This window comes from Lepisma saccharinum, chromosome 9 (assembly GCF_977018435.1).
Source record: "Lepisma saccharinum chromosome 9, izLepSacc3.1, whole genome shotgun sequence".
In the NCBI taxonomy this organism is placed as follows: Eukaryota; Metazoa; Arthropoda; class Insecta; order Zygentoma; family Lepismatidae; genus Lepisma; species Lepisma saccharinum.
Window position 1 is genome coordinate 92,076,339 of NC_139237.1, and position 26,305 is coordinate 92,102,643.

Here is a 26,305-nt window from a genome sequence, read left to right on the forward strand (position 1 = left end):
TCTCTTGGGAGTATAAAACTTCGGATAGCACAGAAAAACACATGAACGGATAGAGGACAGGTTAAAGATTTGATTGTCAGGTGGAAAAGTTGTAACTTGCATTTGATTAGCTGCAACTTGAAGTTGAAGCTGTTGCATTTTTTCCTCCATAAGGAATACAGGTAATGGACAAAATAGTATGAACACCTTGGTTTGCAAAGGCCTATATAAGCCGTCATGGAAAAGGAACAACACTCAGCAGAGATTTCAACCATCTAGTGGCGATGAAAGCAAACATATCAGTCTATCAGAAGCTGGTGTGAGAGTTGCATGCGAGCAGTCAGCTATCCCTCAAATGCAGGTATGTCCGACCTTTCAGAATTCAAAAGAGGCATGATCATAGGAGCCCGCCTTGCTGGAGCATCTGTGACAAAAACAGCTACACTTGTTGGTGTAGCACGGAGCACAGTGTCAACTGTTCTGACAGCCTACAGACAACATGGAAAGACAACGTCTGCAAAGGAGAATAGTGGGCGAAAAACAAAGTTATCCAACAGGGATCGACGTGTGTTGAAGCAATAGTGACTCGAAAGCACAAGACAACACTGTCCCAGATAACCGCAGAGATGAACAATCACCTCCAGGACCCTGTATCAGCGAAAACCATTCAAAGGGGCTGCATACTGTGAACATTCATGGCAGAGTTGCCATCCCCAAACCGTTGGTGACTCCACGTAATGCAGTGACACGAAGAAGGTGGTGCCAAGAGCACAAGAATTGGACACAGCAGCAATGGGAACATGTGATATGGTCAGACGAATCGTCTTTCACATTATTTCAGACCACAGGACGTGTTTATGTGTGGAGAACTCCTGCTGAAGCATTTGATATTGAAACATGGTGGGGGGTCTGATGGTTTGGGGGGCTATATCTTGGAATGGTGTTGGCCCACTTGTCGTCCTGCGTGGGAGAATCAACGCAGAGAAGTACTGCACCATCCTGGGTGACCACCTCCATCCCATGGTTCAGACTTTGTTTCCCGATGCATGCCCCATCTTCCAAGATGATAACGCCCCTATTCACACTGCTAGGTGCGTTGATGCATGGTTTGATGAGCACAGTGATGAGGTAGAACATCTCATCTGGTGTCCACAGTCCCCCGATCTTAACATCATTGAGCCTTTGTGGGGTATTTTGGAGGCCAAAGATCGTAATCGGTTTCCACCTCGAATGACACTTTCGGAACTTGAGACTGTTTTGTGCGAGGAGTGGCTACGTATTCCAGTTCACACTGTACAGGACCTTTATTTGTCTATCCCACGTAGGATACAAGCTGTCATTCAGGCAAGGGGGAGCCAACCCCCTACTAATACAAGTTTTCTGCAATTGCATTGGTATTCATATTATTTTGTCCATTGCCTGTACATGGGATTATGAAAATTCTTATGTGTTTCAAACAGTGTATCTAGCTTAATAATCAATTTTAAAAAAACTCTTCCACTTGCACCATGGGGAGAAATTCATTCTCTCTTGTACACAGTATTTTTTTTTTAATTTTTTTTTAGTAGCAGAGCCCATTCGAACAATATTGATATAAATGCACACCTGGTGCCAAACTATCACCCTTCACCTTAATTATAATTTATATTCTTCCAACACATTAATTTTCGCATGCAGAACAGCCATGAAAACATTCAAATTTGTTTGAATTTATTAGACCGAAATATCGCTTTTCTAATGCACCTACCTTTGTCTAGTTCACATTTGGGTTTTTGTATCCTTTTTCGGTCAGTTTTGGCTAATGAAGGGACAATCACAAATACATGTGGACAGAATGAAGATCAAGTCCCACAGAATATCAGCCGTTCCTTACAAAAAAGCACTTTAGTGACCATTTTCTTCCCATGGTAAATGTATGTAAAGATAACTACGAAAAGGGAGAACAGAAAAGTGGCATTTTACCCCTCAACCCCCCCCCCCCATTTGTTTTTTACTTCTTTTGGTTCAGAGATGAGAAATCATGTGCGTCAAGAGCAGTTGCAGTAGTCATTGGAAAAGTCGCATTATGAAATGTGAAGCATAATTCATGATGCTGCCGCCAGGGAGCAAGAGTAGACAGCATGACTGACAAAGCAAGACTTACAATGCAGCAGCGATCAGCAACTGTGTTATTTATTTGCCGAAACAAATAGCATTGTTGTGACTCCGAGGCATGCACATTTCCATACTTGGTGGACCCCTCTAAAAAAAGATCTACAAATGGCATGAAAAGCTTCGAATGGAAGGAACAGTATTGGAATTGAAGCGTGATCATCCCAAACTTGTGCGTTCGCCGTTCAACGGATTCTTAAAAATGATCTCCGTGTGTATCCATACAAGATTACCGTGGTATAAAAACTCACAATTCGTTCATTGGGCAGAGGATAAAAACGGAACACTGAACAAAGTTTGGTTTCCTGACGAGACACAATTTCATTTGGATGGTGTAGGAAAGATTTTCCGAAAAAAAAAGCAATATTTAATGGAACTGAGAAGACTTATGGTTGAAGCTTTAGCAAAATTATGGAACTTGTGTGCGTTAGGGTATCTGGTAACATTGCTGTTACCTTGACTGAGGTTAATAACAACGGTGGTCATATTTTTCCAAAATGCACCTTCTACCTTACCTTCCCTCCATGATGGTTGGGAAGAAGAGAGAAATGAAAGAGATATGAGAGAGAGAGAGAGAGAAGATTCTCCTCTCGAAGGTGGAGTATTTTGCTGTGATTGTAATTGTTCCAAAAATGTAATCTGGGCTTAAGCAACAATAAACGCAATGTAAACTGCATGCCTGTTGAGTTTAAAGCATACTTCTCTCCTAGATTTAGACTTTTATTGTGAAGTTTTTTAGAATAGTTTTAACTTTACTGCGTGACCGTGATGACAATATCGAGTGTCAATGAAATGGCTAAGCTAGGTACAAATGGTAGCAAGCTATGGAATGTGGTCAAGGAAGATTTCATTGAAACAGATGGTAAGATTATTTGTTGTACTTTACCTTAAAAAAAATAATAAATAAAAAAGGACTAGATTTTATTTTTGCACTCCACTAAAAATATTTTATATGAAAAGGAACATCAAATTTCTTGCATTTTTTACTTTACTTCATACGAAATGTAATGTATCCCTTTTTATAAATGAATGGTATAACAGTTGGGCTGAAAAGTTCGTAGGCTGACTCATAGATGGCGTTACTAGAATTAAATCCATGTGATTTTTACTTAGTACTAACCTTCAAAAGATACGTGTATAAATTTCACAGCTGCCGGATAATTAGTTCGTGAGATATAGCATTGTGAGTGAAGCAGCTTTTGTTATTGTGAAAAAATGGATAAAAAAGAATTTCGTGTGTTAATAAAGCATTGCTTTTTGGCGAAAAAAAATACTGTTGAAGCCAAGGCTTGGCTTCATAAACATTATTCGGACTCTGCACCAGGAAAATCAACCGTTGAGAAGTGGTTTGCTAAATTTAAATGAGGCGAAATGAGCATCGAAGACGATGCATGCAGTGGACGCCCCAAAGAGGCTGTTACCGACGAAAACATCAAAAAAGTCCACAAAATAATTTTAAATGATCGTAAAGTGAAGTTGATCGAGATAGCTGAGACTTTAAAAATATCAAAGGAACGTGTTGGACAAATTGTGCATGAATATTTGAACATGCGAAAGCTGTGTGCAAAATGGGTGCCGCGCGTGCTCACAATCGATCAAAAGCAACAACGTTTTGATGATTCGGAGCAATGTTTAGCGATATTCAACCGTAATAAACACGAATTTATCCGTCGATATATTACAATGGATGAAACATGGCTCCATAACTACACTGCAGAGTCCAATCGACAGTCAGCCGAGTGGACTACACATGATGAACCGAATCCAAAGCGTGGAAAGACGCAACAGTCGGCTGGCAAGGTTATGGCATCAGTATTCTGGGATGCGCATGGTATTATATTCATCGATTACCTCAAAAAGGGCCAGACCATCAACAGCGATTATTACATAGCGTTGTTGGAGCGTTTAAAGGATGAAATCACGAAAAAACGGCCCCATTTGAAGAAGAAAAAAGTGCTGTTTCATCAAGACAATGCACCGTGTCACAAATCAATGAAAACGATGGCAAAATTATATGAATTAGACTACGAATTGCTTCCCCATCCACCATATTCTCCAGATCTGGCCCCCAGTGACTTTTTCCTGTTTGCAGACCTTAAAAGAATGCTCGCTGGAAAGAAATTTAGCACTGATGAAGAGGTAATCGCCGAAACTGAGGCCTATTTTGAGGCTAAAGAGAAATCGTACTATAAAAATGGCATCGAAAAATTGTATGACCGCTATAATCGTTGTATCGCCCTCGAAGGCAACTATATTGAATAATAAAATCGAATTTTGTCAAAAAAATATTTTTTACTATGTTAGCCTACGAACTTTTCAGCCCAACTGTTATATTGTGCTTTCATTTAAAATATTTTTAGAGTTCAAAAATAAAATTAAGTGTTATTTCATTTCCTTTTTTTGGTAATAATTTTCCCTTTATTTGTCCTTTTTAGAGTAAAATTTCTCCCTTTAAAATCTGATCTCGTAGTTATTATATCTACTATTGAAGTTTCATAAATAACCTGATACCCACTAACAAAATTTTTTGCCGACACCCATGGGTATTCTTAGTACAATGTGGAGAGACTAACAAATAATGTATACTTCAAAGTACATGAAAATGGTAAAATTCAACTTACCCTCAAATTCTCTGCACCCATGTAGCCCGTAACTTTGGCTCTGGTCTCGATGTGACTTAGATCCGCGGCAACACCTGGTGTATGAACAATGTCGTACAGGTTCAGTTCAGTTACCAACGGAGACTGCTTCAAGAGTAAGGAGAGCGGCTGCCCGATTCCTCCACTTGCTCCACATACTGCAACTTTTGCATTATTCTGTGTATACAATAAAAATACTATTAGTAATTTTGTCTGTGATGGGTGTGACACCATGCACATTATTTACTTTGTAGGATTATGGAACAATGAAAAGCTATGAAAATTATCATAAATAGATTCTTCAAACTAAGATTTGTTTCAGAAATTAAGTATGATACTTCAGAGCTTAAAATACAGAAACAATCTATGAGAAAATTAGAACGAAATTACAATTAATTTAGCTTTCATATGGTAATGAAATTTAAATTAAGTGGAGACACCACACACAAAATCCAACTTCTACTACAAAAACTAATAGGTTTGAAACAATATGTTACTTAATAGCTAACTAAGGTTTGTATTAATAATTCTAAATTTTGCACAGTTTTCCCTTTAATTTCATATGTAATGGTTGATTTGGTGTTTTAAGTCCACTTTATGCACAGTAAGGCTAATCGGGACTGTACTGTACCCCTTTACCTTGGGATCCCCAGCTATGTTACGCCACTGACTGTTGGAAAATAGCCACATTTTTGATTGAATATTTTATGCAAATAAAATTAATATATTTATTCATAATGCATAAATTAACTAATACTGTATTATTATTACATGAATAGGTAGAAGGTATAAGAATAGGTATATAATAGTAAATATTCATTATCTAGCTTATGGGTAGGTAAGACAACCAAAATATTTGTATAAAACATTCTAGTTACTGAATAACAAAAAAGGATGTTAGATCCAGTTGATGAAAAGCAAAATTTCTGATTTAATATCTTATGCATAAATCTTCTTTGACACTGTCCTTCAAAGCCATATGATATCTCACTTTTAATGTATTTATCATGTATATTTTATTGTACCCTTTAATGTATTTAGTATTTCTCTTTTACATTTACATCCAATGTAAATGTAAAATCTAATCCAATCTTGTATTATAAATATGTAACACATTTTTACATGTATGCGTAGTGCTCTCCTAAGGCCAGTCATATGTTTTCAGCAGGATAATACCAGCATAAATAAATAAATATAATGCTTGCCTTCCATTAAGTTCGACGGAAGTAAATAACCCCCAATTATACAATAAATGCTAAATAAGTAAATTTTCATTATTTCAGTTTCGAACTTTGCAAGTCTTTCGGTGTTGGCGGGAGGGGATTCCGGGGGGCGAAATACATCCTTGGGGAGGGGGAACAAAGAGAAGATCCAAAATTCTGTAGGGCTCATTGAATTGGTTTATTTTACATCACTTTTCTGCCAAGTCTAATCGTGATGTTACGATTAAATTAATAAAGGAAAATATGCATAAGCGATGCCCATAACTAGGCCGGGATTCAAACCCGGGACCCCTGGCGTCGTAGCATGCTTTGCTAACCACTCTGCCACAATGCTCGGCAAAATGATGTTGGGGTAGGGACTAGAGCTAAACATGCAATCGTATTCATACTATGGGAATGAGAGATGCGGTAATAGATAATTAAGGTACAGACGTTTTCCACGAAGCGGTTTTACATTATTTTCTATTAATTTCGGTGGCCACTGCCACCATCCAACTGAACATAGATAGATAGTGGTCAGGCACACCATGCCTGGCTTCAGTTACTGCAGCAATTAACACCGGTGAACAGCAGTCATACAGGCGACAGCAGCACACCCAGCGGCGATTTAGGAAAAAAAAAAAAAAAAATGCGTCATGCAAAAACACAACGAATTCCAATGAGGATGGTGGCAGTGGCTACCAAAATTAATAGAAAATAATGTAAAACAGCTTCGTGGCAAACGTGAGTACCTTAATTATGCAATTTTAGAGTTGCAGTATTATGGTGTCCAAAGTAACTGGAAAAAATCTATTCCACCTCCCTCCAGACCCAACAATCTGAAACACGTAGTCACAGTCACTTACTGACAAAGGCTGTCACACAGCGTACAGCTTGGTGATCATTGTTTACATTCAATTCTCAGAAGTTTTCAAATAGTACTGTGTTCCGCAAATTAACAATGGTTTCAAATGTCCTTTAATTTTTTTATGCCACTACCATTTGACAGCTTTGATATTTTCTGTGTGGAGAAAATAATATACAGGGTGATTCATATAAAACTAACCCATTTCATTCAAGTTTCATTTCAATAAAAATGCACCGTAATGCTCCGTGTTAGTCTTACATGACGTGGGACACCTGGGAGATTTATACATTCTCAACAGTGTGTGCAGCTGTGAAGAATTTGGTAGCATTCTTAGCCATATTGTCTCAGTTGCTGTGAAAATTCAGTACACACGCTACGAATTCTCATGGTGCTTGTTGAGCAAGAGAATGACAGAGCTATGTCAAGGTGATATTCAACAGGATGTCTCCACGTGCCATGCACCAAATGAGTCCTTGGTGCTGATCCAAAGTGTCTTTGAGGAACGGATAATTTCCTAAACTTATGGCCACCAAGATTACCTGAGCACTCTCTGTGGCAAAGGGCTGCCAGGTCAGGAGCTTTGTGGCAAAGGCTGCTAATTCAGGAACTTTGTGGCAAAGGTTGACACAGTGGTGCAGCAACAAGAGTACATTGTAGCCCCCAAAATTTTTGAATGGGAGTAGTGTACTCCCCTAAATCCTTAAATCCAATTGTACCCCCTTAGATAATTTGACAGGCCCAAGGTGCTACTGTTAAAAGAACCTATTTTCAATTTGCTCAATATAAAAGTTTCTATTGTTTATAACATGTAAGAATTATCTTTCTTACCACAGAAATGCAAACCACTGTAAACTTATTCTACTACACTGTGCTTGCTACTAGTTAATAGTGCAATGCCATTGTAAACTTATGTTAACTTGTGTGAAACAAGTAATACATCAGGATGATGAAAGAAAACCTTTGTTGGTTGCCAGTTGCCTTGTCAAGGGCACTGTGATGCTTAGACTTGATCCAATTTTTTGAATATTTTTTCTGGATGAAAGGAATGCAACAGGGGTCCAAGGAAACAAAAAGTAGCTTTAACCCTTCTAAATGATTTCTCTAATTAGTTAAGGTTAGGTTTATGGCATTGAACCAACCCCCATGTACATTCAGGTGTAGATATTGGTACATTTTGGATTAGATTTACAACACAAGAGTGGAACTATATAAGTTTTATATATGTGGAATTGTATGGTTTATATGTGCAGTGGGTGGGAGATGATTATTCCTGGTTGGGATAGCTCAAGATAGAGGAGGGGGAATCCTACTTACCATACTCCCAATTATGTATTACCCTCTTTAATCTAAAACTGCATTGAAATGAACAGATGTATTTTGTTAGCAATTTTCATATATCAAACTCCTGATTTTCCGTTCCGTTAAATTCAAAATGGGGCTAGAACAAGGTCCAGAACTTTATGTGTTTTGGAATTGTTATCTCGTCTCAAAATTTGTTTTTAAAATAACCATAAATTGTAAGAGAAATAAATAAAAATTATTTTGCAGATTTTTCATTAAAAAACAGGAAATTAGTGTTTGCTGTTCTAAAATGGAATATTTACCATGCCTTCACATTATACCTAGATATAGGTACCCGTGAAGTAGTGTGTGGTGTATATACACACACATACACACATATATGGAGGCTGAATTTTGTACAGCCCAAATGAAAAACGTACCTGCGCCACTGGTTTGCCAAATCAGGAACTAGCCCATGTTCCAATCATATTTTCGTATGAATATGATGACTAGGTCAAACCTAGTCACTCGTTTGTCAACTAAGAGGAGTCTTTTTTAGCAGTTTAAATATGTTAATGGGTATTAGGTCCTGGTGTCAAATGCTGCTTTTTAGAACTTCAAAACTAAATTTTAATGTTAATACGACCGTTTCTAACACACTGGTGACTTACAAGTGAAGTTTATTTACTTTTGGTTATCCATATACTGCAAAAACATGACAGAAAAATAGCCTGTCCTACTTGACTACTGTACCTAGCAATGTTGACTAGATAGTGAACAATAGCAATGCACAAAAATCAACCACAAGCATTATTTTTAAGATTGGCATTCAGGAATCTCTTGGGATGGGAGGGTTCTCAAGCAAATGCTTTTCAAATGTACACTGCTGAACAAAAAATTTTACAAGGAAAACTCAGTGTCACTTCCGGGAAGGGGAGAAATTATAATACTGGTATTTAGTTCCCATAAAAAAGAATTAAACAAAAAATATAATAATTTTACCAAAAAAATCCTATTGGAAGCGCACTTGTAGCCACTGCAACGAACAGATGTGAATAAAAAATTTAAAATTTAGTAATCTTAGGGTCCTACAACCATGCAGTTTTGTTGATAACAGGTCAATAATTCATTGCAAAAAAATTTGATAATACAATACTAAAAAACACATGTTATGTGCAAATAAGTACCTTAATCTAATAAGCTTGGTAAATACCATCAGAAATTATTCACCTCACTGCGCAGTAAATAGGGGTCAAATGGACAGAAGAATAAAGTTTAAAAAATACATTTTTCAGTTTTTTATAGTTTCTTGCTGATTTTTCAAAAAATACAAAAAATAATTGTTTCTCTAAGAGTGGTCTTCTGTAGTACCTAACTTTTAAGTAGCTAAGATACATAGCTATTACTAGAACCAATACACTATGTATATATAGTTGGGTCTTCCACACGAAATCACCAGATTCAAAGACAAGAAGTTGCTTCATAATCATGAATTTAATTCCTATTTTTTATTACTGATAGATACTTAGTCCAATATGATAAATATGTAATACTATACTTGTCCAACAAGATTTTCAGAAATTGTGCAGACATAAAATAAAGCTTGAAATGTACTGAAAACAATGTTTTTTACTACAGCTTTCTATCATATTTCTTAGCCGAGTTATAATTATCGCAACTGTTTGCAAAGGCCAAAAATGCAGGAAGTCATGAGACAAAAATGGCCACCATTTTTAAACGAAGTCAAGTTGTAGAAAAATAATGCTGGCTTTAAACTACCCTTGCATAGGGGTTAGAACAAAAATGAAAATTTTTAAAAATGGTTAATCAATTTTCAAAAATTTGTAACTTTCAACATATTTGTTGGACAAGTCTAATATTGCATATTTGTCATATTGCACCAAGTATCTATCAGTAAAAAAATTGGAAGCAAATCCATGACTATGCAGCAACCTGCTCTGGGTGATTACATGTGGAATGACCCAGTTGGCAATGCTACTTTTTGTTACTGCTCAATACATTTTAATTATTTTTTTAATGATAAACCTTGGGACAATTTTTAACTTTACTTAACACGGTTGTAGGTACATAGTAGTGCTACACTTCAAAATTTTTCTATTCACTTCAGTTTAATGTGGGGGCTGCAGGACCAAGTAAATTATCCTTTTCCTAATTGAACCTGAAATAAGATTGAATATCAATACTGTACCACCTGTGAAAGTCTTTGCTATTAATCCAAAATAAAACAAACCAAATCTACGAGGAACAGTTCTCACTCCATGAATTTTTAAAAACATTTCCATGCATTTGAAACTCCTACTGTTTTAGATGCATATAGACTAAAAATAAAACCAGCTCATGACAATATTCCACTAATATCTTATCTTGGGTGTTATGCCTTCACATTAGAGTTGGAAGTGGTCGAAAAAAATGGGGGGTGAGTTTTTTCCGTGGCTTTTTTCACTAAAGTGTCAAATCAATGAAAACACAGGAGTTGGCAGTATTTTTCCTGTTGCATGGTTTTAGTTTATCTCCCTTCTATAAAATAGACACTCATTCCTAAATATAAAATACAATTTACGATACGAAATTCATAAACACATAAACAGTGTTTTCAAAAAAGTTGGCTTTTTTGAATGGGTGGTTCATTCAGTGTTATTTCATATTTCGGTAGGCTTATTAAATATATATATCTGTAGTATAAACATATTCACATAAATAAAGTAGTTTTGTATGTGTATTTAATAGAAACTAACAGCATGATTAGGATGATACAATTATCGATGTTTGAATTTGTTATACGAACATTACTTACATGATAAAAAAAAGAGAAAGGGTTTTCCAATAAGAATATGATTTTGAAATGAACTGGCAACTATGCTCCAAATGTTGTAACTGTCACTAGTTGTCATTTGTGACAATTCATCATGGCTAAATACACGCTTCAAGAATGTTTGATTATTATGCAATGTCCCTGTAGTGCACTTCTTAAAATAAACTTATACCAAGGCTACAGATATCTTAATCTCAGGGGATAGGTTCTTTATTCGAGAATTCCAAATAAGAAAGCATTTTATAGCCAAGAGGATATAGTTAAATGCGGATCTACTGTATATTCTCAAAACTGTACACAATACAGAGAAAATATATAGCAAAGCTTGTATATACATTGAAATATATATATATGCTGATTCCAAATTTACGCCTGTTATATTCTTCTTATAAATATATGTATAATTGAAAGGAAATCTTTTTCTTCTTTTCTTCTCACAATTTTGGGGAAAAGGCTTCTTCTTATCTTCCTTCTATTTTGGTAAAAGGCTTCTTTTCAATCATTGATTTTGGAAAAGGCTTCTTTTTTTCTTCTATTTTTGGAAAAGGCTTATTCTCCTTTTCTTTCTTCTAATTCGTCTTTTTTCCTTTTAAAGCGTAATCTTATTTATTACATATATGCACTCGCTTCCCCCGCTTCTTTGGTATTATACAAACGACACAAGCTATACTTATAGAAAGATTAGGGGCGACTAAACTGACAGTAGCGCCACCTCCTATGTAACGATCAAAAGGGGAATAGCCCAGGATTGCTAACAGCAAGCGCTGCCTATGGCCAAGTGCGTCTAATAAGGAGCGCAACCGTAAGTGCTTCAGGGCGTCTAATTTGACACAGCGCCACCAAGGGACAGACAAACACAAAAGCTGACTATGTTCTCCTCCTCAGAGGTATTATATCAAATTTTGATCACTAGGATCAGAAAGGAGATACATTTCTGAATTCATTTGCTCACTTATTAACTTTCCTCATTGTTTCATATACGAGCATATTCTTAATTATCTTAATTGGCTATTTACAACATTTTATTTACTCCTATAATTGTTATACTCTTCCTTTATGTATTTTGCATTTACTATAATATATAATCGCTCTTCTCCGCTCCTAGTTTCTACAATGAACTCTGCTCTTCTTTATATGGCGTGCTGCCATCTATTGTCGCTCTCGGGGAAACATTTCTTCCTTGCATTTTTCATTGTGTCGTCGGAACTGGCACATGACAATTATCCTAACAAAATTATGAAAATAGACATTCTATTGAACTTGAAACTGGTCATAATTTTGGGCAAAAAATTATCTCCTCAGATGAAGCTCATTTCTGGTTAAGTGGATATGTTAAACAAAATTGTAGCTTTTGGTGTGAAAACAATCCACAAGAGATTCACGAGAAGCCCTCGATTTCGCAAAAGGTCACTGTATGGTGTGGTTTATGGCATGGTGGCATCATCGGACCAGTTTTTTTCCAACACTAGGTAGGAGATGCAGTTACAGTGACTGGTGAGCGGTACAGATTGATAACAGATTTTTTGTGGCCAAATCTAGATGAAATTGATTTGGAGGACATGTGGTTCCAACAAGACTGTGCCACATGTCACACTGCTAATGCCACTATTGACGTATTGCAAGAACAGTTTGGTGAAAGGATAATTTCAAGAAATGCAACTGTTAATTGGACTCCAAGAAGTTGGGATTTAACTCCTTTACATTGTTCTTTGGGGGGTTATTTGAAATCTAAAGTCTATGCAAACAGACCATGAACCCTTGATGCATTAAGATTGAACATCGAACGCTACACTTGTGACATTAGGCCCAAGTTATTGCACAAAGTCATCGAAAATTGGGTTCATCGAATTCACTCGTGTGCACGAAGTCGAGGTGGACACTTAAATGATGTGTTATTCAAAACATAATGTAATAAACTATGCTTCAAAATAATACAAAAAAGTTTGTATCTGAAATAGTTATTTTATCTCACTGTCAAATCATATCGTTCTTATTGGAAAAACCTATGCTATTCTACCTTTTGAAAATTTAGTATCAAAGCTCTTTACATTAAATTTTGTGTTCAGTACAAAATGCATATTTGTATTCTGGCTTTCCAGTACATAATGTATAATTTGATTAAATGGCTGCAAAACCTGGTCACGGAGCAACTAGTGATGCATTTTGGCTGCTTGTTGCAAAACCCTCAACCTTTGTGAGACTACAGCCCAGTAAATTTATTTCTTACAAGTTGATGCCCAGATCCCAACTATTTCACTCAAATGCATTTCTGATCTTTAAAAAAGTTTATATGGAAATTAATATGCACCCTTAATTAATATTAATACATCAGCTATGGCACAATCATAGTTCAATTATGTATAGACTTGATGTCAAATATAAAATTAGATTTAAATCAGTCATTAACCCCTGGGTGCAAGGGAACTTTTGCAGCCCAGCAGTTGAAAAACACTTGCACTAAAACTGGAGCAGAACCATATAAGACTGGCATCAAAAAATTAAGAAATCTGGACTGAACCTACAGATTGAAATGAGATACGAAGCGCACTGAACACTGAGGATTGAACCTTAGACCCCTCCTTATTACAAGGGCAACAACATTACTTTATTCCACTCCAAAGGCCCATTCATGATTATGAAAGGAACCTTCTATCAAAAAGCCAGCCTTTTTTCCAACAACAGTACTTGCAATGTATTGTCTGTGATTTACAGGCTAAATTAAATCTCAATGTCTGATGAAGTAGCTAACAATCTTGTTAAGTATAGAGAACATTCAGACTGAATCAATCAACACAGGACAGTGGTGGATGTCACATAGAAGTGACAAGTGACCCCTTTAGTCTGCAAGCAAACACCCACCACGCATGCAGAAACAAGACCAAGGTGATATGATGTGCACCATTGAACGAACTTTCAGAATGACAAGCAGCACAGTCTCCTTCAGTATAAAGCAAAATATTCACCGTGCATGTAAAAACAGACCAAAGCGGCATGATGCATGCCATTGAGAAAAACAGTGTAGTCCGAGCAACATGCAAGTGACATGAAAGGTTGAATGGATTACTGAGGAGGTTCTGCTTCCAAGCAACACATGTCACTTATTGCTTCAGTCTGAAAGTTCCCTGAGAAAATTGTTCAGGCCAAGTGACACTTGCAGCTTATGTTGCTTCTGTTCGAAATGTTGCATTTACTTCTAAGGGTTGGTTTCCAGGAGCCATGTGTCGCTTCAGTTTCAAAGCTCCTTTAAACAGGATATATACATACGTTCACGTAATACGTACACTTCTGCAAATGTGTAGTGAACAGTAAAGACTTAATTGTTCTGAAACATCAAATATTTTGATATTAATATTTGTTTCATATTTTATGACATCAACAGTTAAATTGAGACAAACACGTAAAAGCTTGTTTTAAGCCCATTTCATGGTCATATGTGCTCATCAGGACTACACGTTTAGTTTTAACCCTGGCTTGCCCATGCTGTACAAGAAACTTACATACCAGGGGCAACCCACAGGACCACACTTTTTTATCACTAGAATTCAAGAAACAGTTGTATTATTGAATCACTGCTTCCTTTGCTGATTATATATGTGCTGCTTTTTATTAATTATAATAATTACAAAAATTACTATTAAAAAAAATAACCAATTATTGCACGAGTGTCTCACATATATTTCATCATTCACTAAAACTCACAGTATTGGCTGATTTTCTTTTACCAATACCATCCAATACCAAAAGCAGGCAAAGGCAACAGCTCATCTCAATATTTCACCTTTTTAAAAGTTCGTTCACCCTTTCTTGTGACAGATTGGGAGACCAGCACATGAAGTTCCACAGACTTTCCTAGAAACACTGGATAAAAACCCACCCTCCTGGGAAGCAGATGGCAAGATCAAAATGAAAGCTGAACCCAAACGTGACCATGAAGGCTTGTAACTGCTTAGTTAGGCCAGCCGCACACCGGATCTGACACGAGTCACAACACGAAGCTACACGACATGAGTCACTTTGCTTCCGGCAAAACAAATAAGTAGAACAAGTGCACGGGTTCAGGAACCGAAAATGAGGCTCGGTGAGGCTTGCCTTAATGGATTTCTCTCGTAAGGCATGAGCCTCATTTTCTTGCAGTGTTGCCAACTCCTCACTCGAAAAAATCACCAAGGTTTTTTATTCGGTCTAACCTAAAGCAAGGAGCTGGCAACACTGCTTGAGGCTTGCACCTAACCTAGCCTAGCCTAACCTAACCTAGCCTAGCCTAGCCTAGCCTAACCGGTGAGGCTTGCCTTAATGGATTTCTCTCGTAAGGCATGAGCCTCATTTTCTTGCAGTGTTGCCAACTCCTCACTCGAAAAAATCACCAAGGTTTTTTATTCGGTCTAACCTAACCTAAAGCAAGGAGCTGGCAACACTGCTTGAGGCTTGCACCTAACCTAACCTACCTAACCTAACCTAACCTACCTAACCTAACCAAACCTAACCTAACCTAAAGCAAGGAGCTGGCAACACTGCTTGAGGCTTGCCTTAATTAATTGCATAAAGCAATTTGCCAACCTACTGGTATTTTTGCCATAGCTTTTTACAAAAAAAGAGAGGTGAGAGAGGGAAGAGTTAAACAACCGACAATGCTGCTAATATTTACCTACAGCTTTTTTTTTACTTGGCAAGGGTTTAGCCAATTTATACACTGGCGCAACATACACACACTGGGCAATAGAGCCGGCAACAAATATATACTGCCGTAAAAAAAAGAGAGATGGATGGATGGCAACACAGTATGTGTGTGCGTGTGTGTGTATAATATGTAGTATTATTAACTAGATTGTGTTGGCAACCCACCTACAACTAAAAAAAAAGATAGAGATACCAACATTGCCGTAAGATAAAGAAAGAGAGACCTATCGCGATTTTTGTAAACCTCTCTTGGGGGAAACACGATGTGCTATACACACGTGCGCGCTGGTGCTTCTTATTATTTTTCGTATTGTGAGGCAAACAAACAAATAAATAATTGTTGTTTTTTAGGATGCCTGGCCCCTAACCTCGCCAGGGTGCGTGGTGCCCAACCCAAAAAGGTTCTAACGGCTGCGGCTCTAGATAACCGCACCTCTGTAGAGTTTCACGTGTTTTTTTTTTTCCCCCAAACTTCCATGAAACCCTACAGAGGACCTCCGTAATGCATGCAACGTGTACTAACGACTCTAGTGTTATTTGATGTTGTAATATTTTGGATATAGAGTTTTATTGTGTGATAGATAAAAATAATTATGTTTATTATAATATTTTTTTGATGAAGATGGAGAATGTATGTGTGTGTTACAAATAAAGTTGCATGCTTATTTTTTAGTGTTTTTGTATGTGTATGTGTTTTTGATGTTTCGACAGCATCTGAAACAATAAAAAAAGAATTTTATTGTTAATTTTCTCGTGTAAAAACAACAACAAATTTTTTTGTGCAAATTTTCTGATTTGTTTCTCGTGCTATAGTGCAAAAAAAGATATTGTAACTGATAAGTGATGAAATTGATATTGTAACTGATCTTGAACTAGTGAAATTTTCGTATTGTGCCATTGAAACTGATTGTGCTAGTACAAAAATTTCTTATTGTGCAAGAAAAAATGTTAAAAACTTGTTAAAACTGCTCTGTGACCCTCTCGTTCTTCACGTCGTGGACGAAGGACTTCTCGGCAACCAGGATCACACTGCACACGGTGTCCTCGGGCAACGGGCTGTTGAACTCGCAGACGACCTTGATGTTGGTTCGATCGTTGACCACCACCTGCTTCCTCTTCGTGGTATTGATGACGGACATGGGTCTGCGGGTTTTGAATTCGCTGGGCGTGTAGTACATGTCCATGCTTCCCTCGGTCACACGTTTGAAAGAGGTGTAAGCTTCGTAAAGTTTGAGGTAATCGTCTTTGGTCATGTCGAGGTTGTAATTCTCGCGCGGGAACACTTCGTTGCGTCCATTCTTCAGATAAACGTTCTTGATCTTGCAGTCGTCGAATTTGCTGGAATTTTTTTCCTGGTTGTTATCGCGTCCGGTTTGAAAGAGCACCACGACGAAATCTGGCATGTCGAACTGTATGTTGTTGAACTGCGTCGTCACGTCGAATTCCATGTGACTTCCCAACGCCATCTTCTGCACGCACTGGTAACCGTGAAAGTGAATCGGTACCTGCGGACTCTTCAAGATCTCCGCTTTGTACTTGAGGGCGTAGTTTGTTTCGTATTCCACGATCGGCATTCTCAATTCCATGCTCCGGATGACGCACTTGGCCGCTTCAGGTAATGTGTTGGCTATCGGCGTGCCGTCGGCGTTCAAGTTGGTGTATCGCATCAGCGCGTCGTTGTCGTTGGCCGCTCTTCGAAACGTGATGCGCAATCCTCCCTTCCACATGATCTCCTTGTAGTCCGAGAAGAATCCCGGCAGCAGACGCATGGGAAAGAGCACCGTGTGACTTCTAGTCGATATTTTGGTCCCTGCTTCGAATCCTCCTGCCTGGTAGTATGCGGCGTCCGTTTTGGATAATTTCAAAGTTCCCACTGCCGTCGACGTGATGCCTGGATAGTCTATTCTGTCTATGACGGTGTTGTGTTTCCTCACCTCCACCTGCGAGAACAGATGAGGCACGAAGTTGTCCACGAGTATCAAATTTGCATTGGGCGGAAACGCGTCTCCGCTATCCTTTTTCACCACGTCGAATTGAAGGTAGAGGTCCGCTCTGTGAGGATGAACGAAGCCGTCGCCTACGTCCACGTCGTATTCAATCTCCCTGTTCGCTTCGTTGAGATTGGCGAACGTGCGACGGTTGGGAGGAAAAGATTGCAATTCGTAACTTTCGATTTGCTCCATTTTTACTATGCGTGTTATTTATTATACGTTGATCTCCACGATGGCAGTGGTTGTTGCACCTGCGAAATCCACCACGTCTCCTTTCTCGTTTGTCACCACCAACTCTATGTCGTCTATGCGGTTGCGGCATACTGGAAAATAGATTGGCGAAGAGGGTGTGTAGATGATCGGTTCCATGAATTCGGAACTGGGTTTGAACGTAGCTATGATTCCTGTCTGCTTGTGACTTCCCAGCAACCCCCCGTCCGAAGATTTCGTGATCATGCCTTCCGCCACGTTGCAGTGAACGTTTAGAGTCTCTATGGCCAAAAATTTAGGAATGTTGGTTGCCGTATGTTTGATGCCAGCTTCGAGTTTTGTGTTGTTCTCGAAACCTAAAAGTTCACCCATGGTACCCAGGTCCACGGTTTCCGTCGCCGACACGATTTCCACTCTGTGCGTGACCGAATTTTGAGAAAAATACGTGCCTTTGGGTAACTGAGCTTGCAAAGTGGAAAGATTGTATTGGCCTGGCGTGACGACGATGTGTTCGCTTCCGACGCTAATTTTGTTGTTGTGCTGCGTGACGTTAGGTATGAGGTACATGCTGTAAAATGCGCGCAGAGCTACGGATTTAGGGTAGACGATGTCGTCGTGCAGTGTGAGTTTCAAGATTGAAGATTCGCTCGTGAGATGGGACACGCCCATTGTGTTTAAGATTCCACAATGCTTTCTGAAAATGTTCCACCGACGGGTTATTTATTTTAGACATGTATGCGAGAACGGAAAGGCATAGGTGGCCGCAGTTAACATCGGTGAAACCCTGGATGCGTTTGTCATTGTAGTAGAGGTTGGCAACACTGAGATACTTCACCAACCTGGCAGGTGGTGTGCCACCGAACGAATCGAAAACAAATGCTTTGTTATCGTCAATTTTGAGGTAGCATATCCAATGTGTACCAGGATTTTTGTAACTGTCCAGGTTGACCACGCCATACTCTTTTTTCTTCACAGCAGAGGGTAGAGAATCGGACATGAAAACACCCCTAAAGTTCCTTATTCCCAACAGTTCGATCAGAGATTCAATATCGAAGTTGGACAGGGCTTCTTTTTTTTATATTTCTTCAAAGCATCGAGGTTGCTTTTTTGTTTTTTGGTTATACCTTTCCCTTTCTTCTCCATAGCCAGGTTGTGACGTTTCTGTTCTTCCAATTCCGCCTTGTTTTTCTTCGAGTCGATGACGGTTTTCGCGATGGCGGCGCTACCCCCGGCCAAACTTCCAACAGCCCCCAATGCCGCTAGGATGGCCGGGATGCTGAATATGAAACCTCCGATCTTTTGCTGTTTCCGCGAACGCTGCAAGCGTCTCAATTGAGGTGTGCTGAGAAGTAATTTCATTCCGTGTCCTTTCGTCAAGCAAGAACGTTTCTTCTCGCGTTGTTTCTTGGTGAGTAAACCATCGAGGGCACCTAGATTTTTCAGATTGGAGTATGGTATCTGGTACACGTCACCTTTGGGCTTCATGTTGATGCTCTATATGTTATCTTCATGGTATGTTATTTATATATATGTTCTAGGATTTTTTTTTGTGTAATTTTTTTTCGGTATGTTATTTATATATAAATGTTCTGAGATTTTTTTTGTTCCGTGTAATTTTTTTTTTCAAGAATATACTCCGCGCAGAACCGTTACACAAATTCTATTACGTGCTTTGTTTTTTTTACCAAGAAGTTCCTTTGTACCCTTGTACACGATTCGAGTTTTGTTCTCGATTAAAATAGCTAGCTTCTCGTCGGATAACATGTCAGCGTATCGATCTGGTAAAAATAGACTGTATTGTGCGTTGAGCAACAGACGCGCCTTGGGACCATACTGGGTAGAAACAATTGAACCGGAAGTTATCGTGTAAGGTTTGTCCACTTCCAATTCCCGAATTTTTACATATTCGACTGATGAATTTAGCATTTGTTTTAATGCTTGGGCGTCTAGTGATTGTTTACACATTTTTTATATGGCAAGCACAACTGGAGTTTTTTTTTTACGTAGTGTTATTTATATACTGAAGAAATTTTTTTCACGATTCGAGAATTTTTTTTATTTCTACACACCCCATCCAAATTTTTGTTTCGTGTTCATGGCGATGGTGGTGCCCAGTGCTGCAACTCTTTCTCCCAGCGAAGCGTCTCTGCTAACGAATCTTTCGAAAGCTGCGTGCTCTAATTTTCTGTCTGCTTCGTGACGTGCGTCCAGATCGGTGCGAGTGGTGTTGTAGGCGATGTCGTGATCTTTGCATGCGGCGTCCAACGGATTTACACCCTTGTCTCCTCTCTTCAATCTTTTCTCGAGTTTGGTACCCGGTCCGCAGTACTGGTAGCCGGGTAAATGCATCTCGAAAGGTAACTTGTTGATGATGTCGTTCACGAGTCCCTTTCCTTCGGCCACGTTCCAGAATCTTGGAGGCAGCGTGTTGATGATTTTGATGAGGTAACCTATGCCTTTGTCGTCGTTCACGATGAAATTGGAAAATTTGGTGCTGATCATGTCCACGATGCCAACCTTCTCGTTGTAGAAATTACGATTGCCTGTATTCTCCTCTCCTGCAATAACCAACAATCGGTCTATGAGCTTGCGCACGTCGTCCACCCACACAAACTCTTTGGGCAGGGTGTTGTAGAGTTTGACGCCGCTGCCTGTTTTGACCTGGTTCCATATCGGTTTGATGAGATTCCTGTACTTCTCGCCGCTGCTGGATTTCACCCTATTCTGCGTAGCGTCGTTGTTTTGGTATAAGGCATCCGTCATGATTAGAATTTCCTTATAACTCTGGTAATCTTCGTCGGTGTAATCTTTCGGCTGCTTTTTGGCAACGAGTTCCCACAGTCCCACCGTACCCGGATACCTGTTCCAACTATCCTTCTCGCCTAAATTAACTTTAATGTCGTTGCCTTCGAAGGTCACCTTTGATTTTCCAATCTTCCAAACCACACCGCCGCCTTCGTTGCTCTCCATGCTCGGATACAATCCGAACACTTCATCTTTGTCAAATTTCCCCGTGCTCAGGTAGTCTCGTGCCAAAGGTCCCAACTCGATCTTATCCAAAGACGACGGCGTGCTACCTATGGCTCGACGTTGTGCCGGTACGTCCTTCAGTTCGAACGGCGTCGAAGGAATGCTCGAAATGGGCGTGGGTACGGTGTAACTTTTAGCTGCAAGTGGTACGAGTTCGTTGATCAAATTTTTATTTTGTTCCGTGACGCCTTTAATTTCTTTACCTAGATCGCTGATAGCGTCGATCACAGGTTGATCTTGACGTTTCTTCTCTTCGTAGAATCCGCGATTCTCGGATTTCCAACCTTTGAAGCGTTTCGCGAGGTAATCGCGAAGCTTGAGATTTTCGTCTTCGATTTTTCGTTTCGTCATAATGTTATTTATACACGTCGTTTCTCACAACGTTGCAACGTTTAGAAAGTCGTTGATTTTGTTTCTGTATTTTCCGTCGTTGGGTTTCCTCGTCATGTCGATCGTCGCGAATCCGAAATCGTCACTGTTCCAACAGTGGGAGCAGCAGCGTTCCGAAAATTGATTGTAGTTCATGTCTCCGCCTACGTAGTCATCGTACGCGTGCTTGAGGTTGGTGTGATCTTGACGAAACAAACATATGAAATTAGCGTTGTCGCGTACTAACTGTTTTGGAATTTTGGAAAACGTTTGAGCTAGGAAGAAGCAATCTATTCCTTTGTGACGACCTTGCGTGAAAAAATTGCGAATTTCATTTTGATTTTCCAGGATAACATCGTCGAACACAACGACTGAATTTTTACGACAATCGTCGAGTGGTTTTATTTCCGAAGCAAACGTTGCAATGTCCAGACCTTTGTACAGTTTTATCAGTTGCTGGTATTTGGATTGCTCCAAACTTTTCGAAAATATGTAGAGGTGCCTGTTCTTCCAATCTAACCAATTCGGTGCGAGGAGAAAATTGTCCACGAGCAGTGTTGTTTTCCCACACCCCGAAGGACCTACGATCAGGCAGCGGATGCTGTCGGGAAGCAACTCGCCGTTCTTTTTTTTTGTTTGACTTTCCGAATCCGGTAGACGCTTCACCACGTTCCACGTACTCACAAGATCACTTCGTTCGCGTCGATCCAACTTTTTTCCGGAAGTCCCAGCCATTTGACAAACAGTTTGTCACCTTTTCTACGCAATACTTTCTCGATGAGGTACGTGTTAGGATGTTTTGTTTTAGAGAGTTCCTCTTCGTAAAATCTTCCTTTCAAAATCTCGCCGCGACTATCTTTTATTATATACGTGTGTCGGTTTCCGGGTAAAACTCGAACCACCGTAAAAAGTTCCGTGCTCCAATTTTTTGTGAATCCCTTCTCGAAGGTGCGTTTGAATTTGCTGATCCTCACCTGGTCTCCAATTTTGAATTTTGATTTCTTGGTAGTCGTGGGAGTGTACTTTGGACAGTAAACTGTAGAAATTAAACGCTGCTCGTCGGATTTCGTAACGTCAGCTGGCTTCATGCCTATCGTTCTGTGTACCGTATCATTATAGGTGTCGACGAGTTCCGACAGTATGTCGACCCATTTGTAATTTCCTCGAAGCGTGAATCGTTTCCACATGTGTGTTTTCAAGGTTCGATTAAATCTTTCCACGATGCTGGCTTTGATGTGACTGAAGGTTGAGTAATGTCGAATGTCGTGTTTTTGAATAAACTTTTGGAATACGGCATTGTAAAATTCTTTACCGTTGTCCGTTTGCAAAAACCGAGGTCGTCTGCCGCTTTCGCGAAAAATTGTCTTGAATGCTTCCGTGACGCATGTCCCCGTTTTGGCTTTCAAAGGTAGAGCCCATGCGAATTTCGAAAACGTGTCTATGACGGTGAGGAGGTACTTGTTGCCCTTGTTCAATTTATGTACGTTTTTTAGATTGCCGCTACTCATCTCCACGAGGTCACTTTGCCAGAGGTCGTCGATTCCCTTGGTCACCACCGCCAAACGTTCGTAGTTGCGGCGTGCAGGTTTATGCAATTCTTCGACGATGGCTTGCCTAGACATTTTTTAGAGATTACGTTTGAAGAGAAGCACCAGCGTGACGGGATTCAAAGAGGGTGGCACTTCGCTCGTGTTTTGAATGATCAGCTTATCGCCGGCACTCACGTCAAAAACGGTGAGATCTTCGTCTTCGTGTATTTCATATATGTTGCGCGTTTCGTTCCAACGTGCCAGAGGAATGTTTCCTGCTTTCTGGACACCGCGATTCGATATCAGGGTCATGGTGGGAACGCTAGCTTTTCTGCCGTGAGACCAGTACGAAAATTCATTTATCTGAATCGTGCCATCGAGGAGAAACTTGTAGTACGGATGATAAGGATGTAACATGTACAGTTTGTTACCTTCGACGAACGTGGAGATTCTCTGTTGATTTCGATGGCTTGCAGAGAATGCAGTTTAGCGAATTTAGTATCGACGCTAACGAGGTTGCTGTGAAGCTGTCCCAGTGTATTTTGTACGGGTAACAAATGTTCGACGATGGTATCCGTTACTGTAGAAAATGACGGTTTGATTTTCACTTCCACGTTCAACTGCTTGTAGTTTTCGTTGAGTTCTTGTAATTTGGCACCGAAAGAGGCCAGCGTCGATTCCTGCGTGGATTCCAGCACTCCAACTTGATCTCTGATGTTGACGACGATACTCTGAAGGTTCTCGACTTGATTCAATTTCGAACTTTTCTCGGTAAGATCGTTCACGATGCTTCGCATCTCGGTAAACTGTGTGTGAAGGTCGACGACGCTCTGCGAAGTGGGCAGCGTCGACACCAGCGAACTGATTTCGTCTCGAATTTGTTCCACGTTCGCCGTTTCCGTTTCCAGTCGTTTCAGCATACGTGATATGCTCCTTTTCAAAGCGTGTAATTCTTTTGAGGTGGGGAGATTGGCCACCCTACTCTCGAGATCGCTCAATGAACTTTTGATGTCGCTCGAATCGGATAGTGCCGTCACCGCCGTTTTCAATTTTTCCAAATCTTCGCTCGAAGGTACGCTCGTCCGTAACGCTTCCAAGTCACCCTGTATGTTGTCCAGTACGTGATGAAAATGAGCAAGGTTCGTTTCGACGTTCAAATTTTCTAAATATTCGATCTTCTGCTGAACCGTGCTCAACGTGTCTTGTATGCTCGTCAACGCACTGGCTTCAGCGTGAATATTTTTAATTTCTTCGTTGATCAACTCCAGAGACGCCTGAAGCGTAGCGATGGTGGTTTGAATGTGTTCGAAATCTTGATAAGCCTCCAATTGAATTTTTATGTTCGCGACGCTTTTGCCGATGACCTGCAGTTCGTCTGACGATGGTAGGTTCGTCATGGTATCTTCCAAAGTTTGTAACTTGGATTTAATTTCTTCCAACGTGCTGGCGAATTCTTCTTGTAATTTGGAAACAACGACGTGCAAGCGTTCTACATCAATATCTTTCACGACGGTTTGAAGTTCAGAGAAATTCTTTTCGATTGCCGAAGTTCGTTCTTCGATTTCGAGTTTCAATTTTTCCAAATCTTCATTTTTCGATTGAAATTGCTGCAATTTGAGCAAATCATTTTGAAGCTTATCCACGCTCAACTGTATATTTTGAACGTTGTCGTAAGAAGGTACGTCGACATAATTTTTTATGAGCGTTTTCAGTTCGGAATCGATTTTCAGAATGGGGTCGAGACATTGCGTTTGGAGCGTAGCGATCTCCGACTCTAAACTTTTGTTTAAGGTCTCCTGCAAAGCGATCAAATCGCTCCTCAACTTTTTAATTCGGACGTCCAACATGAGAATCTCTTCTGCGTGGTCTACACGCTTAGTGTTGCCGAAAATATCGTTAGGCATTTTGGTTAACGGTTATTTATAATAGGATAGACGATTCGTAATTCTACGAAGAGAGGAATGAGTTTGTCGTAATCTCCTAGGAGTTCCACGTAAAGATAATCTCCTGCAGAAACATCGTACGTAATGTTAGAAAGCATCTTGTCGTGCTTGATTCGAAAAATGTTCTTGCCGGTAGATATTTTGATTTCGCCTACGTTTTCCGGATTCACGGTGATTTGAAGTTTTCCATCGATCGGAATTTCGTAAAAATGTAAATTGTTGTTGAAGACGTAAAACATCTTGCCTACATCGTCATCCAATTTCGTCCAAATGCTGTTAAGGTGAACAATCAGTAGACCGTTGAGTTTAGTTAACATGGAAGGTAGAAATTCATGATCTGTCGTCGTGTGGTGTACAGTCTCCATGTTGGTTTGTTTTCGGAAACCAAAGAGATTCATAGGTATGCTGGTTATTTAAGAATACGGTCAAAGTTTTTTTGTAATGACTAACAAAATGATTTTTTTTGTTTTTTTTTTGTTTTATGAATCTTCTGTTGAAGATGGGCATATGTTGCAGGTTTTGCTTTCTGCTAAGCGATAGTGCCCCCACGGCAGTGTGTGAATACCACACTCGAGGACGCACCTCTTATCGTCGTTGGGATCCAGGGCAATCTTCCTCACCTTGTTGGTGGTCAACACATGGTCGACGCTCTGGATGCGCTGTTCTGCTCTTAGAACCGACGACCTGGTCTTGAGGCAATCCACAAAGTCCTCGAATGTGAGATGCTCCCGAACCACCTCTCTGCCGACACCCTTGGCCTTCTTGGTAACGCTGCCCTCGGCTTTGATGGTATAGGCCTTGGCGCGAAGACCTGCAAACTCAAGAATCACGTCTCCGTCCTTCTCATCTTTGAGTTTGCCAGGCACCTTCTTGTTGCGGGCCAGGATATTGTACTGGTTCGGCTGAGGATAGCCTGAGGTGTCGAAGAGCTTAACCAAAAATGGAACTGTGACCATATCCCCGTATGCGTCGGCTGAGCGAACGTGGTACACCAAGCTGTCCGTGTCCGTGTAGAGAAGCGAGATGTTGTGACCGTAGTGTGGACGTAATATGTCGTAGTACGTCTCGAACATGTGGAGCTTGCTCAGATCCAGAACCGTGGCTCCGACGTAGATGGGCTTGGTGAGTTTCACCACACCTTGCTTCATGTGAATCAGAGCCAGCTGCTCGTTATAGATTGTTCGAGACTTGAACAATGGACTCGCGACAAGCTGACGACATCGCTCTTTCCTCGTCACCAATTTTATGTCCACGCGATTCCGTACATTCTCCATGGTTTTGCCAAACACCGCATTATTCATGAGCTTGAAGAAATCCTTATCAAGCTCGGACGTGGCTGCGGTGCGGTGTTTGGTGTTGAGCTCGATATATGGACGCAACCATGGAGAATGCTCGAACTTGAGGATGCGGTGAACTGTGTGGACTGTGACCCCTCGCTGCATCAACCACCGGAGATTCTTGTAGTGCAGGACGTAATTCTTCTTGGGTTCGAAATCCATGACGAGCTTCTTCTGGTTGGAATCGGGTGGACACTTGAACTCGGGTGCAGGGGGAAGATCGCAGAACAAATCCTGCAGCTTCTCGGAGAACTCAAGGTCCACCT

At 40.0% G+C, this 26,305-nt stretch overlaps 1 protein-coding gene across 1 annotated transcript in view; it reads right to left on the reverse strand.

Annotated features, from left to right (window-relative positions):
• The window catches only part of Mdh2 (malate dehydrogenase 2), a 55,148-nt gene that overhangs the window by 14,648 nt on the left and 14,195 nt on the right, over positions 1–26,305 (reverse strand). Inside the window, exon 2 of the mRNA XM_083128606.1 lies at positions 4,752–4,946. Coding sequence (XP_082984732.1) covers positions 4,752–4,946 — 195 coding nt within the window. The remainder of the gene's footprint in view (positions 1–4,751; positions 4,947–26,305) is intronic.